Below are 15,903 nucleotides of genomic sequence, written 5' to 3' on the forward strand. Positions count from 1 at the left end.
AGTCCTCTCACTTAGCGTACGCGATAACCTAATTGAGCAGTAAAAGCGACATGAGCCGCATCCGATGCAGCATCTTGACAAGAGAGGGGAAAACCCGCCGTGCGTAGATTTCAGACACTTTCTTCCTGGCAAGCGTTACTGCGCTAATAGCTGGCGATCTGCGCGGCTATGTACTTCTCGACCAGCACCCGCACCACACCGCACCGCACCGCACCGCACCTGCACCGCACCCGCACGAGTTTTGGTGTCCGCATCCGCGACACGCGTGGTGGTGGTACGATGTTCAAAGGAAGAGGAGTGAGGTCTACCTGCTCAGCAAGGGAATACAATACAGGACAGATAGGAAATAAAATACGGGACACCGCTGGTGCATGCGGACAAAAGCTCCTTTTTGGCGAATGTGCGTGGTTTATCCCGCAGAACATCAATATTGAAGCAAGTGTAGATGGTGCTGTTAAATTAATCTCCGCGCACCCTGCACACCGTATTTGCACCCAGCAATACACAGAGAGCAAATGTAATTTCTTGTGAACTACCAGAAGCACTCTACATGTCTTCGAACGGTGCGACGTAGCACCGCAACAGAAGGATAACAATCATTAAGAAAATGTACTTACATTACAACTAATGAAGCACCGGTGGAGTGTTGGCGAAGTAATTCGTGCAACCTGAGGTTGCGATAAGTCTGGAAGGATATGGCAAACAATGGCAACAAGCGTGTGAGCAATGTGTAACTGACTGCTTAACTCTTGGTGCAGAACTCTCGTCTCACCTTTTCTTTCATGGCAATTATTTCACTATCGGTCACATAAGGTGCAGACAAATCTTGGGCTTCTGCATCACGTGATGACCTTCGCCAAGGCTTGAGCAGTTTCTGAAACTCTTGTTTCCTGTAAAAGCAGTTAAAAACAAAGTTTGAACTATTGCTATAACCGGATAAGTTAGACATATCGCTATAACCGGGTAAACCGAACATATCCCTGTAACCAGATAAACATACGCCTACTTACGTTGCTTCTTGTGGAGACATGACAATGTCTGCTAACAACATCACGTCTGAATAGTCGATCCTGAATTTACTCAAGAGTTCAGCCATGCTGTAAAGTGAAGAAAATTAAGTCTTCATCCGATTTAATCGATATTGCGCGGGGGGTGTTTGGTGAACGGATACGTACTTTCGTTGTTCTTGGTCCAGTTCGTACTTTTTATTCGCCAGTGCAAAGACACGAAGTTTGCAGTTTGAAAACTGAGATCGAGTTGATAGCAGGTAAGGCAGGAGCATGGTAAGGCCTATCAAAGGGACAAAAGGCTTTGGCGATCTATGAAACCCGAACACAGTACTACGAACTGAATACAAGATCTGCGCAGTTTACCACATTGGTGGTTGGGAACAAAGTTTAAGAGCTCGTGAGGCTCAGTGCTCTGCGTTGGGGAGTTTATTTGGGCTTAATTGAGTTTATTGACTGACAAGGCTATAAAACGAGAAAAAAGCTGTTGCAAGCTTCACTTTTTATTTTTTTTATTTCTCAAGTAGAAGGATAGAGCGAGATATCACTGAGGGACGATCACATCGCGTTGGAAATATTTCGCACTACAAGAAATTCCATATGGTTCTTTTGAAACAAGAGGTCCACAGTATCTTATAGGGTGATTTCTTGGCATACGTGTTCAGATTTGCTATACACTATGCAGTGTGTCTCTGCGAGTGATACGAGATAAAGCGTCTGTCCACTCACGGGGCAGGAATAAGCGGATGCTTAGGCCTCGCTTCAAGAGGTCATTGACAGGAAAAGCCATGCGCGCCGTTATCCCCTTATTTATGAGAAGGACCAATGAGGTCGCTCTCTAGGCACGCGGGGAGAGAGGCAAACTACGGAGCTGCGCAGATATTTGACCAACTTTCATAGCGTATTAGTGGCAGAATGTTAGGTAGCCCCATCCTACAATGTGCCGGGACATTAAATGTATTACGAATTAACCACGCTGCAACTGGTCGGTCAGCTACCAGAAACTACCGCGTCCAATAGAGAACACTTGGAACAATGGGACTGAACCTAGCGAAACGGACAAAATTATAAGAGTTTAAAAACTGACCTCCATCATCGTACAGCCACCACACATCAATGGTGCCCTTCTTTTGCTTGCGCTGAAATTGATTGACGCTGTGCAGGACGTTCTTCGGTATGGTCTTTGCCAGATCCAGGACCTGTGAGGTCATGCTCTTCCGCTTGGGTGTCGTATCCACTTTAGGAAGTGCGACATCGCTGTCAGGCATAGTCACGGCAGTCGTCGTCGCGGCCTTGTGACAGGAGCCCAGACCAGAGTCGCGATTGTTGCGTTCCATGGTTGGGGTTCGGGGTAGGCTCGCCTCGTCACCTGAGCTGCCAGCTGGACGTTTAAGACAAGCACTGTTATCTCATAAGTTCCTAGATATGGCGACGAATTTTTACTGTTTCATCCGCACGCGCACAAGAACTGGACGAGCAGATAGTCAATCCTCAGAACTTTATGAGGATGCGCTCATCTAATCTGCAAAGCCTTTTGTTGTAAAAAGCTATAACGCATTTTGGAAGTCCGTCGACATAGCTCTCGAACACTTTGTGTGCATCGGGAAAGCCAATTTTACTTTACAAGCGAAAAAGCACGAGTCGAATATATCACAACAATGAATCGAAGTTGTATCTTCGTTCCCTATTGAACTCTTCAGTTTAAAACATTGTGTGACGTCACAAGAACAAGTCTCACAATAAGAAATTCTAGAGGCTGTTGGTGAGAATAAGGAATAAAGGTTAGGGAATTAAGGAAATATTTTCTCACAGTGACTAAGGACTCACCAGCGATAGTCAGTGCAGTCAAGAGAGCGAGCCATGAGGCGGTTGGACGCAAAGCTGTGCGGGAAAGAGCACGCACAGGGACAGAACGGAGAGAGTGAGCGCACGAGAGACAGCTTCGGAGAGGAGGTATTGCAAACGTGAGACAAGTGAACATTATTCAGAAGCGTCAAAGATGAAATCAAGCATAAATGGTCGCAGTGTTAGAGTGAGAACGTGAAAATTCGTCCACTTATAACAATCATTCCTTTCTGGTTTAGTCCATGATGGAACATTCTCTCTCGAAGATTCACAACTTTCAAGAGAATGCACGCTTCAAGTGTAGAATCGTGCAAGGGTGTCCTCCCATATAGATTTGAGTTTCAATTTGCTCAAGTTGCTGTAAATAAATTATATCAATGACCGTTATAAGCGGACAGACATTGAGAACTCCTAGTACACAGTAACTGATACGTTGCACGCAAAGGTGATTGTGGTGGTGTGATGTGATGCAGGTGCGCATGTACTACAAGGGCGTTGATCACAGACCACGGTTGACTGAGAGGTATACCTTGCGAGACCTGAGAGCTGGAGGCGTTTCGCGTTAGAGTTTCCGTGGAAGAAGCATCCCGGCGGTTTGCCTGCGGCGTGCTGTTTTCCACGGTCTCAGACAGCGCTTCCTCGAGGTTGGCGTACATAGAGTAGTCCAAGCCTTCGGCCAATCGAAGGATACACAGAGCCATGTGGGAATCATAGGCGTTGCTGCGGGAAGAAAAATGTGAATATTTCGCTAAAGTGCACAGAGGCAAGTTCAGCACCCCGAACTTTCTCGTAGCTTTTGTTCAACACGCGCTAACCCTGTTTTTGAGACGTCACAAAGACAAGGCAAAAGAGGGCGAATTGCATATCGAGGCCGTATGGGCTTGCTCTGGGAGGCAAAACTGTACGATTGCGCCAGGCATACGAACGGCCTGATTTTGGTAGCAGCAGTATAGCAGCAATAAGACAGCCTACATGTTTATATCGAACGCCAGATACGCTAGTAGTTATGCACCATCTGAGTCCTGAATACAGTGGAACCGCGGGAATCCCACTACGACAAGGGTAAATTGATTATCGCCAAAACGGGGCGCTGCTGGGGGCAGCACGCATGGGGAGAACAAATCGGGACAGAAGTTTCGAGGCCTGTATGCACATAGGTAATCAATGGGGTACGACCATAGGGTTCAGCATCAGAACAGTAGACAAAAGAGTCTTTGCAAGCCATGCCATTTTACGCCTATTGTTTCAAATGTTTCAACTGGACGTCCTCGATCGTGATGATGACAACAGTCGAAAGTTGAACATACGAAATCTCCAAAGGACACTTACTGCATCGTTGCAAAGTACTCCTGCAATTCTTCGTGAGGGCAAGTCTGCCAGGATGCCTTGTATCCCATGAGAACAACGTTTGGTCGCAATTTTCCTACGCCAACAATCTGGGAACGATCGGTACAACACAGTCAAGTTTGCTGAGACTTCTTAAGGAACACCACCTTCGAAAAATGGTAAAGTACATACCTGAATCAGAGAGGACACACCGTGAGAGAAACTCTCATCTTCGACGAGGGTGAAGAAGGACTTGACCTTGCGGCGTTCGAAGCAACGGTAAGCCCTAGAGGTGATGGAGTGTCTGACACGATGTGACATGGGTGGCTGCGTGAAGGCATTGGGCGGTTACTATGTGCAATCGTAAGGTTATTGATACAACTAAATACAGTACGCAAACTCCAGTATTTGCAAGCGACCTATGTGAAGCAAAGTCCGAACGATGCGCTCAAAACGTTTTGTAGTTAACTTAATGCCGGCTGTACGGTGTCACAAAGCTACACGATCATACCAACACACTGCACTCGTATATATTCTAAAAAAAATTACGACAGACGCCAAACTCATTGTGTAATAATGCAAAAGTCTTTAATGTCGCGGCATTCATTACTTCGTGATAAGCCCGAGATTGCCTGTAGCGCGTATTTCATACAAGCGACATTGCACATGCTTCTGCTGTAAAGCAGTTCAAATGCTTACCAATAACCCGTACAATTAACTCTGCAGATAAAGTTTGCGATCCTAGCGTAGTTTTGGAAGTGTCAAGTCTTGCAGGAAATCGAGTGCTTTTAAAATACGCGAAACTCGCGCAGATCAAGGGCTTGTGGTTTTACAGTCAACGTGTTTTACAATATTTGTAAAAGTAGTTATGACTGCCTTCGCCCCAGGTGCAATATTACAGTCATGCAGTCAGTGCAAGCTCAAAGGAACAAGGGGGTGACACTTAGGACTGCTCAAAACCCTGCTTGCAGTAATCAAGCAGTCCATACCAGGGTCAGTCCAGGACGCATGCTAACCCGCCTGTTCATCACTCCTTCCTGCTGTCCTCTATCAATCTGTCAACGTTTGTACGTCGTTCATAGCCACAGTTGCTTCGCGGCGCTAACACAGAAGTTAAAAAGTCTACTAAGAGCCACCAGGCACAATATCTTCCCGTTACGGGGCTTTTTCGCTGCGCAATTCTATTTTCAGAAACTTCTTCAAAAAGCCATAAGGGAAGTCCCTGCAACAGCGTGCGGTGCGACGCAACCCTGGAGGCCTGGTCCGATCTCCTGACGTGACGTAGCATCAGCGTGGGGAGCAGTCGCAACATCTCATTTCTCACTGAAAATTCGTCCGCTATACGAACACGCCGCGGCGCTACCTACCGGGGACCCTCCACGTCACCGAGTGAGGTAAACACCACTCTGGCTCTCTGAAGAACATGAGGGGTTTCTGGAGAGCGTGGCACATCAAAGACCACGCGCGCGTGCGCGCTACGAGTCAGCTAGGATCATCGTTCTTGAGCAACAGCACATGTTATCTGTTGCGCAATACGCCACAGCCAAAAACGAAGAACATGACCAAGGAACGTGTTTACCTTTCGTACTTCTCCGCAGATCATGAGGGAGAGCTTCTTTGTGAGCAAGTGAGCAAAGTCAACCAGTGGAAGTCGATCAACTGGGTTTCCTGTCAGCACCAATAACTGGGGCCTGATTTCGAGGAAGCCATGCGATGGAAAGGGCAGAACAGTGAATAATACATACGGTTTGGAACTTGGTGAAGTCAGTGAATGTTACCTGTAATTCTTTACGTGGTCTTTCACAGTGTTCAGTTTGACCACGCTGTTCAAAGCGTCGAGGTAAGTCTGGGCTTGTGTCGATGAGCCCCAGTTCACATCTGAAATTAGAGAACACTTCTCGCTTAATAATTAATCGACTAATTAAATTAATCGCGCGGACATTTGTTTGACACGTGGACATCCGTATCGCGATGCTGCAGATTTTCACCCAGGATAGCATCGTAAGAAGTGTTCTAGCACCCATGATTTGACTGCCTGCTCCCCATGCAGGGAAGTTTGCCTGTTGTAGTGGCTCCAGATGTTCATAAACAGTTTTCGAACTGCGTGTCACCATATCGTGCACTATTTGTGCACCAGGCTATATTGAAGACTACCTGCAGTACAACTATACCGCCAGTAGCCCAGTCATGTCCTTAGCACAAGCAGCACTTCAGATGCAGACGATCATTATTGCGTGGGACCTTATGTAAGATTCACTAGCTAGGAACTGATAGAAGCGGTAACTCGAGCGGCCTGCTGCAGATTACTAGCAGTACTTGACAAAAAAGTGTAGTCACCCTTGCTTCCGTGGTTCTCCCCCCCCCCCCCCAACATCATGCTACAATTAATAAACTCCATCTGGAACAGACGAACAGAATCTGCACCAGCCATAAGTGCTGACATGTGCTGGTGTGTGGCACTGACTTTGTTCGTTTCATTTTGTTAAAGTCTGCGGTGTTCCCGCCTGTTTGATCGTCGGAGTTAAGTCAACTGACGTAGCCGACAAGAGCCAAAGCTTTTTTTTTCTTTTCCTTCTAAAACACACTAAACTACATTCATACAATGTAATTAGCTCTATGGAACTAAAGTGTGGACTATTATGATTGACAGCAGTGGACGATCCGTCCTAACCTGGTTTCCTGTGGTAGATGAAGATGTAGAGACCCAGAATAATGGCGAAGGTGCCCAGAGCAGTTGGCCAGTTTGTCACAAACATGACGCTCAAACACAAAATGGCTCCAAGAAGGCTGGCCCACAGGTTGTAGTATCGAAAGGCTGGCCGGAAACCTGGACCGAAGAAAGGAAATGACATGAAGAGTTTTTTACGTTTTTTTAGAGTAATCTACGAAGAGTTTTTTTTTCTTTCAAAAACGACTTTGGTGAATGGTTCATTGAAATCCAAGCGAAACATTTCAAACAACACATTATTAGGCATTAAAGTGCCACTGCTACCGATCTTATTCCGCTGCAATCCATGTGTCTCATCTTGTATTCTTTCAAAATTAAATTCAAAATAATATCACATTATTCTAAACTATCAAAATTAATTTCTAGTTTTGAGAGGTAAGATGTCACCCATCTGACAACATTACACCTTCAAGGTCGATTTCAGTTTTCCCACCGCAGCTGCTAGCTGTATCCAAGGTGGGGCGGAGAGCGGAGACCGAGAAGGTGCGCGCGCTGTTAGGAAAGAGACGTCACCTAGTCGTGGAGAATCCGAAACTATGAAGTTATCAGAGTTGTTTTGAGGATTCGTGTTCACTGAAGACATTTACGTGTATTTTGCGTTGAGGCTTTGAGTAAAGTTGATTTACACTACGAAACATTTCTTTACTCCTGCTAGGTCTCACCGGGCATTCTTGTGAAGGACGCATGAAAGCATGAGAAGTTGATAAGACAGTAGGCGGCCAGGAAGAAATTCGATATGATGGGGGCTATGGCGTTCAGCTCCCCTGCAAGATCAATCGTGTCAGTGTACTCCCATTTGCCGTGCACGTAAACTTGCCTATTGCGCAGCAGGCTAAGGATATTCCAAAGGCCAAAACGTAGCCTCTTCTAGGTTCGTTGTTTTTGCCATAGCCCTTGCCGAACCAGTGTATGTACGGAAACAACTTGTCGTTGCACAGGGCCTGAAAACGATACGGTCGACGTCAAGGGTTACTTGAGCTAGGTTAAATGGACATCCCGAACGAAAAGCTCACCTGGAACACCTTAGGGGCACTCACGAGACTAGCCAAAGCCGAAGACAAAGTGGCAGCGAAGACCCCAGCAATGACTAGGGGGCCGTAGGCAGACACCATTTCCATTACCTAGGAAGTAATCACGCGATTATTATTGAACGCACGGAGTAAGTGCGGAAAGTACTGAGCTCTCGCGTTACCTGGAAATAGTTCATGAGACCGTAAGGACAACTGTCTTCTGGAAAGCCGGTGCAATTGGCAAGCTCATTGATTACGATTTCGGGGTCGGTTCCGTTGTAAAAACCACTGGCGTCTCGGACGACACACAGCCCGGCGATGATTGCAAAGCCAACATAGGATAACGTTGTGATGAAGATGGCCAAGAGTGTTCCTTTCGGTATGGCTTTCTGCGGGTCCTAAGGTTAGAAAATGTACGAATGACAGAGTGAATAGTTACGTCCAGGACGTTTCTGGAGGTCTCTCAAAGACAGGGGATATCGCTGCTTACCCTTAGATCGCCGGATATGTTGGCACCTGCTAAGATACCCGTAGCCGCAGGAAAGAAGACAGAAAAGACACTGAAGAAACTTTCCCCTTTGCGGAAGTCGGGAGAGAAGTTATCGAGTCCAATTGTACCTACGAAGTAAACATTGACGAAATATATTATACAGTACGCTTGTGTTCTCGCAAACGTCATGTGCTTTATTGGAAAGCGATTTTACAAAGTACTAGCAACTTGTCCTTCTATATCGACGCCTATTAGCTATCATTTGCACACTGCAATGAGACATGAGCTGCAAAGCGATTGAGTCATGGTTAATTGCAAGTTGAGATTATTGATGAAATTTTTGATTTGGCATCTTTTGGCACGCAAATATAAGGGTGTATGACACGCAATAGGTTCATACATTTGATTGATTGATTGATTTGAGATTTTGGTTGGTCGATTGGTTAAAAAAAAATTAAGATGTTGGCTCGACTCAACATTGGGCCGGCTACTCCAGTACGCGTATGGTAGCGAGGTCTGGCTACCAAGGAGTCTAAAAGGAGGTTTGTTCAACAAAAGTTCTAAGAAAGGACATCACAAGGTGCGAAACATGTCGATGTGCTGCTGGCCAGTCACCGAGGATCCTCATGAGGTCAAGAGGGCCGTTGTCGTGTCTGACCAAGGCATCCAAGACAAGCTTCTGCTGCGAATCGTTCGCAGCTACGTAGTATGCATTCAGTGTCTTCTGGCACTCTGCATTCCCGGAGCTATCTCGATACGATGTAGAAACGCACAACCGCGGGGAACGTTCAGCCGAAATCTGTGCAGCAAGGATCCCAGTGGTCGGGACATTCTTGACGGAGAGATTCTTCTTGTGTGAGGTGAGGGTCAATCCTGTGCGGCAGTGACGTCGGTACCCTTACGTTTAACCAATCCCGTTTCACCAATTTTCTTGCGCAAAGATATCAATGATTTACGGCGAATCCTTTCCTTGCGAATCTTGTAAGAACTAAATCCTATGGGCATAATAATCAATGGTGCACCTTTTTCTTTCATCTATCTCGAACTACAAATATGTGAGCAGCAAGGAACGGAGAATATATAGTCACGTTCCGTTTCGTGTGGGCATGAACGCGGGGCTTGACGAAGGCGTGGAAGAGATTCAACGTGCGATTCCTTGCGTGATTCATAAAAGATGAGTTACGCCTAAGCAGCGAGTTAGTCAAAGGAATGACGTCTTTTGTAAGCTTGTCTCAATTATAGCTTCGTGAGTACAGTCCTACTTCTTTTTTTCTTCTTCTTCGATATGGGGTATTTCCACATCGGGAAATTCAGCCGGTGAAAGAGCAATCATCTTAGAAATTGCATTTTCCGGCACCACGCAGAGCCTGGGCTCATCGTATTTCCTCGCAAAAAGAGGGGGACGTAATTACGAAACGTCACGAAGGTAAGAGAAAAATTTAAAAACAAGAAGCCCTCCTCATTTGGATACGAACCGAATAACGAAGTCTCATTGTAAGCGCACACGTATAAGCTGAGTTCATTTCGCAAGTGAAGTGGAATACCTTGTGTGCTTTGTATGCCCAAGGATAAACACATAGATTGATTGAGATATAAAAAAATGTGGAGATGTGAAGCTACTCCGGAACCCGTGAATAGAAAAGAAAGTAGCAAAACCAACCTCAAGACTACTGAGACGCATTAAAACAAGAAAGAAAAAAAATAACGAGCAGGGCCAACCTGATGAATGAGTCCAGTAAATTAGAGTTTAAATGAACGTAAACTAAATACGCCAACGGCCCTAATCACACTGCACAATGTTAACATAAATACATACTTATAACAGTATAGTGATAAGCTTTTCCATGTTGTATCAGTACAGGATCGCCATACCGACGACAAAGCAAGTAAATGTCAACGTTGGTAAATGTTGCCTAACACAGTAATGATGCTAAAAAAATGTAGTTACCAGACCATCCCAAGAATCCTTTTTCAATTTGATCTTCAGTCGGAGGAAGGAAGGACCCTACTACGAAGTCCACCATGGCAGAGAGAAGAATGACCAGAAGACCAACCTGTGCCTACACCGTCAGAAGACGAATTAAAAACATGCAAGAAAGCACCCACTTGAAGTGGAGCTGCAAACCTTAGATTCCCATTCAGTGCCCACGAGAGCGATGCAGAGTAGGACCACCACAGTGGCGCAACTGATGATGCGAATGTCATTCATGTCAGCGTCCACAATAAACATGCCTGATCTCTGCAAAGAAGGTGTGAAGCTGTTAGCGCCTATACTCAGACGACACCGTGGTCCATACACATTCTCGTCGAACGAAAGGGTGTTTCCAGATTTTTTTTCATTTTCTTTTGTTGTTTGTTTCAAGAGTATCAAGTCAGCCTACCGCCTGACTAACCTTTCCTTTCTTTTTTCAATAAACATATCCCCATTTTGCATTTGTTTGCTACATTTGAGAGCTGTTATTCTCGTGCGTATTGTTCTTTTGCGGTGATAAAACACTCCAACGTTATCATCAAGATAAAGTTGTTGTTGGCTACTTACGCCCATCACTGCTTGCACGGTTTCAGCGAAGCCCACTACGTACATGGCGACAGCGACTGCGTTGGCCAGTGCAAAGATGAGGCCAATCGCGCCACCGAATTCCGGTCCCAAGCTTCGAGAAATCATGTAGTACGTTCCGCCTGTAATGTACGTATCGATGTAGGACACGTTAAAAAGAGAACAGTAGCTATGGACCCAAAAGGTTCACAGGATGATACAAATTCCAGAGAAGACTGTCGTGCATATATACAGGGTGTCCACGCTAAGTGTGAACAGATTTTTAAAAAAATATATCAATCACTTTTTCCGAGATGAAATCAATTGCAATATAGCATATGCTGAAGGGCACCTCCCTAGGGTGGCATTAACAGACTCCTAAGGCAATGTCTTAGTTAACTTTCAATAATCAACTTTTTAATTATAAAAGCTACGAAGTTGCTCCAATGAGAACATCTGATTGTAGGGGAACACATAAGTGTAAGATATGCGCAGGAGCGCACCACTTTAAAACCTGCACGGCGCGTCGTGAACCAAGGTGCGTTAACTGCGGAGAGAAACATACAGCGTCGTACGGAGCGTGTAGAGTTGCACGGGCAGCGGCGGCCACACACGCTCGGAGGGCTTTTACGGAAGCGACCAAAGCGACCAAAGTATTCACTCGTCCAAATGCTACCTACGTTAAGCAGCCACCAAGGGAGACTCCTCCTCCAGCAGAGGTGCACAAAAGCACACGTGACCAGAAACACACACGCCCTAAAGGGAAAAAATCATTTGCTGAAGCTGCAGCGAAGGGGAAGAATAGTCCAGAAGTGCCTTCTGAGCCTATAGCAACAGCCACGCCAGCGACTCCAGCTCGTGCGCTCCAACAGGAACATGGCAAACAGAGCTCCCATCACACTGAGACGCAAGCGAATGTCAATCTTGAGATGCTCGTGCCATTGATCATTCTTGCTCTGCGCTCAATCTTGAAAGCGATACCTGGAGCATCTAAACTTCCGGAGGTGCAAGCTCTGCTCTCCCTGGAGCCGATGCTGAACAAGCGTACCACACTGACCAGTAATGACCGATAGGTACAAACATACTACTGTATTTCAGTGGAATATCAATGGCATGCGAACTAAATTAGGCGACTTTCGCAATTTTGTGTATAGGCACAATTTCCCTGTGTTGGCTATCAGCGAGCATCGAATGGATCCTTCTTTCCGGCTTTCAAACTACGTTACGTACGTCTCTGCCTCGACGACGGGGTCCAGCCGGGCTATGTTGTGTGTTAGAAAGGACATTCCTAGCAGCCTTTTGTGCACCTCTAGCGATGGGGACTTCGAGTTTGTTGTCTGCAGTGTTCTCCTCCGCACACGAAGGATTGCTGTGGCTAGTGTATACATCGCCCCTTCTATTCGCATCCCGGAAGATGCTATGAGGGAGTTCTTCCAGCGACTTCCTTCCTGTTTTATCATATGTGGCGACTTCAACGCCCATGGCAACAGCTGGGGAAGTCAACATGCCGATTCAAGGGCGCGACTGATTCAACAATGTATTGAAAACTGCAGTGCTGTGGTGTTAAATGACGGCTCACCGACATATTTCCGGGGTCCCTCTTATTCAAGCTGCCTGGATATTACAGTCTGCTCTCCCGATCTGGTTTCTCGCATGCACTGGAGGACGGATTTAGATACACTAGGGACCAGCGGCATGGCCGAGTGGGCTAAGGCGTCCGCTCGTTGGTGGTAACCAAGGTCGTGCTCAAGACTGGGAGGTGGTGGGTTCGAATCCTACCGCCGGCTGTGCTGTCTGAGGTTTTCCCTGGGTTTTCCGAAGACTTTCCAGACGAATGTCGGCACAGTTCCCCCTGAAGTCGGCCCAGGACGCATACTAACCCCCCTGTCCCCCACTCCTTCCTGCTATCCTCTCTCCGTCTGTCCACATCTGTACGTCGCTCATAGCCACAGTTGCTTCGCGGCGCTAACACCCAATCAAAAAAAAAAAAAAAAAAGATACACTAGGAAGCGACCACATACCTATACTCATCTCTTACTCCCCAATGGTTGCCGGATCACGACAAGAAAGAGTCACAGACTGGAAAGTATTCAAACGCAGGACAGAGGAACTTCTACAGAATGTCACCACTTTTGACGAATTCAACGAGGCGCTGTCATCTAGTATTGCAGCTGCAACAAAAAAGATATCGTGCCCGATCAAATATCGCAGCGTGGACGCCGAGTTCGAAAGGTTGCGGACAATACGTCGTAGGGCGGAAAGAAGACTGCGAAGATCGGGTTGCATTGAGGATTATCGCGAGCTTTGCAGGCTGCGATCACTAATTCGCACTCATCTTCAACGTCTAGCCAAGCAGAGATGGAGAGCACTCTGTTCTACATTATCTCCATACACACCTACGGGACATGTCTGGCGGATCATCAAGGGCCTAAGCTCCCCGGTTGAACAAGTTAAGCCGTTTGGAGCACTAGCCGTTCATCAGGGCACGACCGAAAAATCTGTTGGGGAAGAGTTTTGTAGGCTTTTTATTAGGCCCTCAGATGCGTCATGCACAACATCCCACAGGGACTCGGCACAAGCCGCGTATAGGGCGGTTGTTTTTACACAGCCAGCTGAAGACCCCTATATGGACAGTGACATCACGATACAGGAATTGGAGGCTGCCATCCACCTGTCCACGAAGCGGTCAGCTCCAGGGCCCGATGGGGTCTCATACAAAGCTATAGCCTCCTTGGGACAGACGTCGCGCACTTTACTTTTGAATTTGATCAACGACTCTTGGAGACGCGGCTTTGTCCCTCCGTCATGGAAGACGTCGCAAGTTGTGCCAGTCCTGAAGCCTGGAAAATCACCTAGAGAGTTGACGTCATTTCGGCCCATCAGTCTTACAAGCTGCGTGTGTAAGATCATGGAAAGGATTATCCTACGCCGAATAGAGTGGTTCTTAGAGTTCCGGCGTCTGCTACCTACCGAAATGGCAGGTTTCAGAAAGGCTCGGACCTCGATAGACTGCATCATAAACTTGGTCACTCACATTGAAGAAGCTAGATTTCGGGGTGAGCTTACAGCAGCTGTTTTCTTGGACATAAAGAGAGCATATGATACGACGAGCTACAACCATGTCCTTTACGACCTATACAGTTTCAACGTCACTGGCCGGACCCTTCGCTGGATTGCTGCTTTTCTTAATGGTCGGTCTGTTTTCGTGAGAACAGCAAAAGGCGACACGAGTTTGCATACATTGTCAGCAGGGGTACCACAGGGGAGCGTACTCAGTCCTTTACTTTTCAATGCTGTCATGGCTGCCCTGCCTCGTCTCTTGCCCAAAGGGGTATTTGTTAGTCTCTACGCAGATGACATCTGTATATGGTCATCGGGAAAGCAGTGGCCTGCTTTACAGCGTCGCCTTCAGACTTCACTTGATCGCGTAGTGCACTTCCTGCTGGAGAGAGGCATGGACCTGTCTTCAGAAAAGACTGTAATGCTGCCTTTTACGCGTCGCCATCTTAAAAGATTTCAGCTACAAATTGGTCATCATCAGGTACGTCGTGTACCACATCACCGCTTTCTCGGCGTTACTCTCGACCGGAGTTTGTCATGGGTAGCGGAGGTGCGCTGTCTAAAAGCAAGAGCTGAGAGTCGTCTTAATGTTCTTCGTTACTTATGCGGTTCCCGGTGGGGCACATCTCCTCGGGCAATGCTCTGCGTCCACCGATCTCTTATAAGTCAGATGGTTGCGCATCACATCCCCTTGCTACACAACCTCCCTGTTACCACAGAGAAGGTGTTAGAGTCTATCCTAGCAAAGGGCGTCAAGCTCTGTCTTGGCCTTCCTCGAGCAACGTCAAACGCTTTAGCCATGGCAGAAGCACGGGAACCACCTGTATCAGCTCTCAGGATGCAAGAAACGTTCCGCCACTACGTGCGGTTGGCAACGCGTCACCATCGCCATCCTCAGCTTCGAGCCATTATGAGTCGTCACCACTCTTCTTTTACCCAAGCTATCCAGACACAACGTGGTCTGGATAGCTTATTCTTAGCTTATTCAGTCTTATTCCGAAACACAAGCCACATGCATTACCAGATATCCCAACATGGGTCCTGCAGCCTCCTGACGTAAGAACTAGTGTGCCCGGACTCCCGGGAAAGAAGGATATACCAACGCATGTTCTTCGTCAGTTCAGTCTTGAGCTACTAAACAGCTCCGCAGGCAGGATGCAGATTTTCACGGATGCCTCTACGACATCATCCGGCTCCTCGTGTGCATTTGTTATCCCGGAGGCGAATATTGAGAGAGCGGTGCGGCTGTCTCACGTCACCTCTGCAACGGCCGCTGAACTTTATGGAGTCCTCTTGGCAATAAGTTTCATCAACTCACAATCTTCAGCTGCTCGCTGGACCATCTATAGCGACTCAAAATGTGCGTTACAGACCCTAGCTACCATGTTTACTACGGGATCTCTGGCGACACCAGCACAAGATGTCTTACACGCACACCATGTAGCAGTTTTAAAAGGTCATGACATCCAAATGCAGTGGATCCCTAGCCACTGTGGCATTGCAGGTAACGAGGCTGTGGACGCTGCTGCACGCCGGGCTCTTCAACTAAGGCGCGCCCAGGTGTTGCCCATTTATTTCACCAAGGGTGACGCGGGGCGAATGCTGAACGAGTTAAAACAAAGAATGTGCAATACCTCCTGGTTAACAGGATCGGCTCGGGATTCGCTTCTGTATAAGGTCGACCCAGGGTTACACTTTCGAGTACCACCTTCCTTTACGCGACAAACGACAACTGTCCTACATAGGCTACGGCTCAATGTACCGTACAGCGCACGTCTCCTCTTCAAAATCGGAAAGCGAGACTCTCCGAACTGTAGTGAGTGTGGCGTTGTAGAGGATGTAGAACACATCCTTCTCAGGTGTCAGAAGTACGTCGATGCTCGAAGGGCATTAGAGACAAG

General features: G+C 47.1%; 1 protein-coding gene across 1 annotated transcript in view; it reads right to left on the minus strand.

Moving 5' to 3' along the window:
• Window positions 1–15,903, minus strand: part of LOC135388816 (solute carrier family 12 member 2-like) — a 61,672-nt gene that overhangs the window by 3,367 nt on the left and 42,402 nt on the right. Inside the window, exons 5-23 of the mRNA XM_064618636.1 lie at window positions 10,946–11,085; window positions 10,532–10,645; window positions 10,355–10,466; window positions 8,407–8,534; window positions 8,099–8,314; window positions 7,920–8,027; window positions 7,724–7,847; window positions 7,569–7,670; window positions 6,850–7,005; window positions 5,957–6,056; window positions 5,758–5,869; window positions 4,371–4,505; window positions 4,182–4,288; window positions 3,382–3,572; window positions 2,095–2,388; window positions 1,176–1,290; window positions 1,011–1,097; window positions 773–890; window positions 618–685 (exon numbers count right to left, since the gene is read on the minus strand). Of these exons, the coding sequence (XP_064474706.1) occupies window positions 618–685; window positions 773–890; window positions 1,011–1,097; window positions 1,176–1,290; window positions 2,095–2,388; window positions 3,382–3,572; window positions 4,182–4,288; window positions 4,371–4,505; window positions 5,758–5,869; window positions 5,957–6,056; window positions 6,850–7,005; window positions 7,569–7,670; window positions 7,724–7,847; window positions 7,920–8,027; window positions 8,099–8,314; window positions 8,407–8,534; window positions 10,355–10,466; window positions 10,532–10,645; window positions 10,946–11,085 (2,527 nt within the window). The remainder of the gene's footprint in view (window positions 1–617; window positions 686–772; window positions 891–1,010; window positions 1,098–1,175; window positions 1,291–2,094; window positions 2,389–3,381; window positions 3,573–4,181; window positions 4,289–4,370; window positions 4,506–5,757; window positions 5,870–5,956; window positions 6,057–6,849; window positions 7,006–7,568; window positions 7,671–7,723; window positions 7,848–7,919; window positions 8,028–8,098; window positions 8,315–8,406; window positions 8,535–10,354; window positions 10,467–10,531; window positions 10,646–10,945; window positions 11,086–15,903) is intronic.

This window comes from Ornithodoros turicata, chromosome 3, assembly GCF_037126465.1.
Source record: "Ornithodoros turicata isolate Travis chromosome 3, ASM3712646v1, whole genome shotgun sequence".
Lineage (NCBI taxonomy): Eukaryota > Metazoa > Arthropoda > Arachnida > Ixodida > Argasidae > Ornithodoros > Ornithodoros turicata.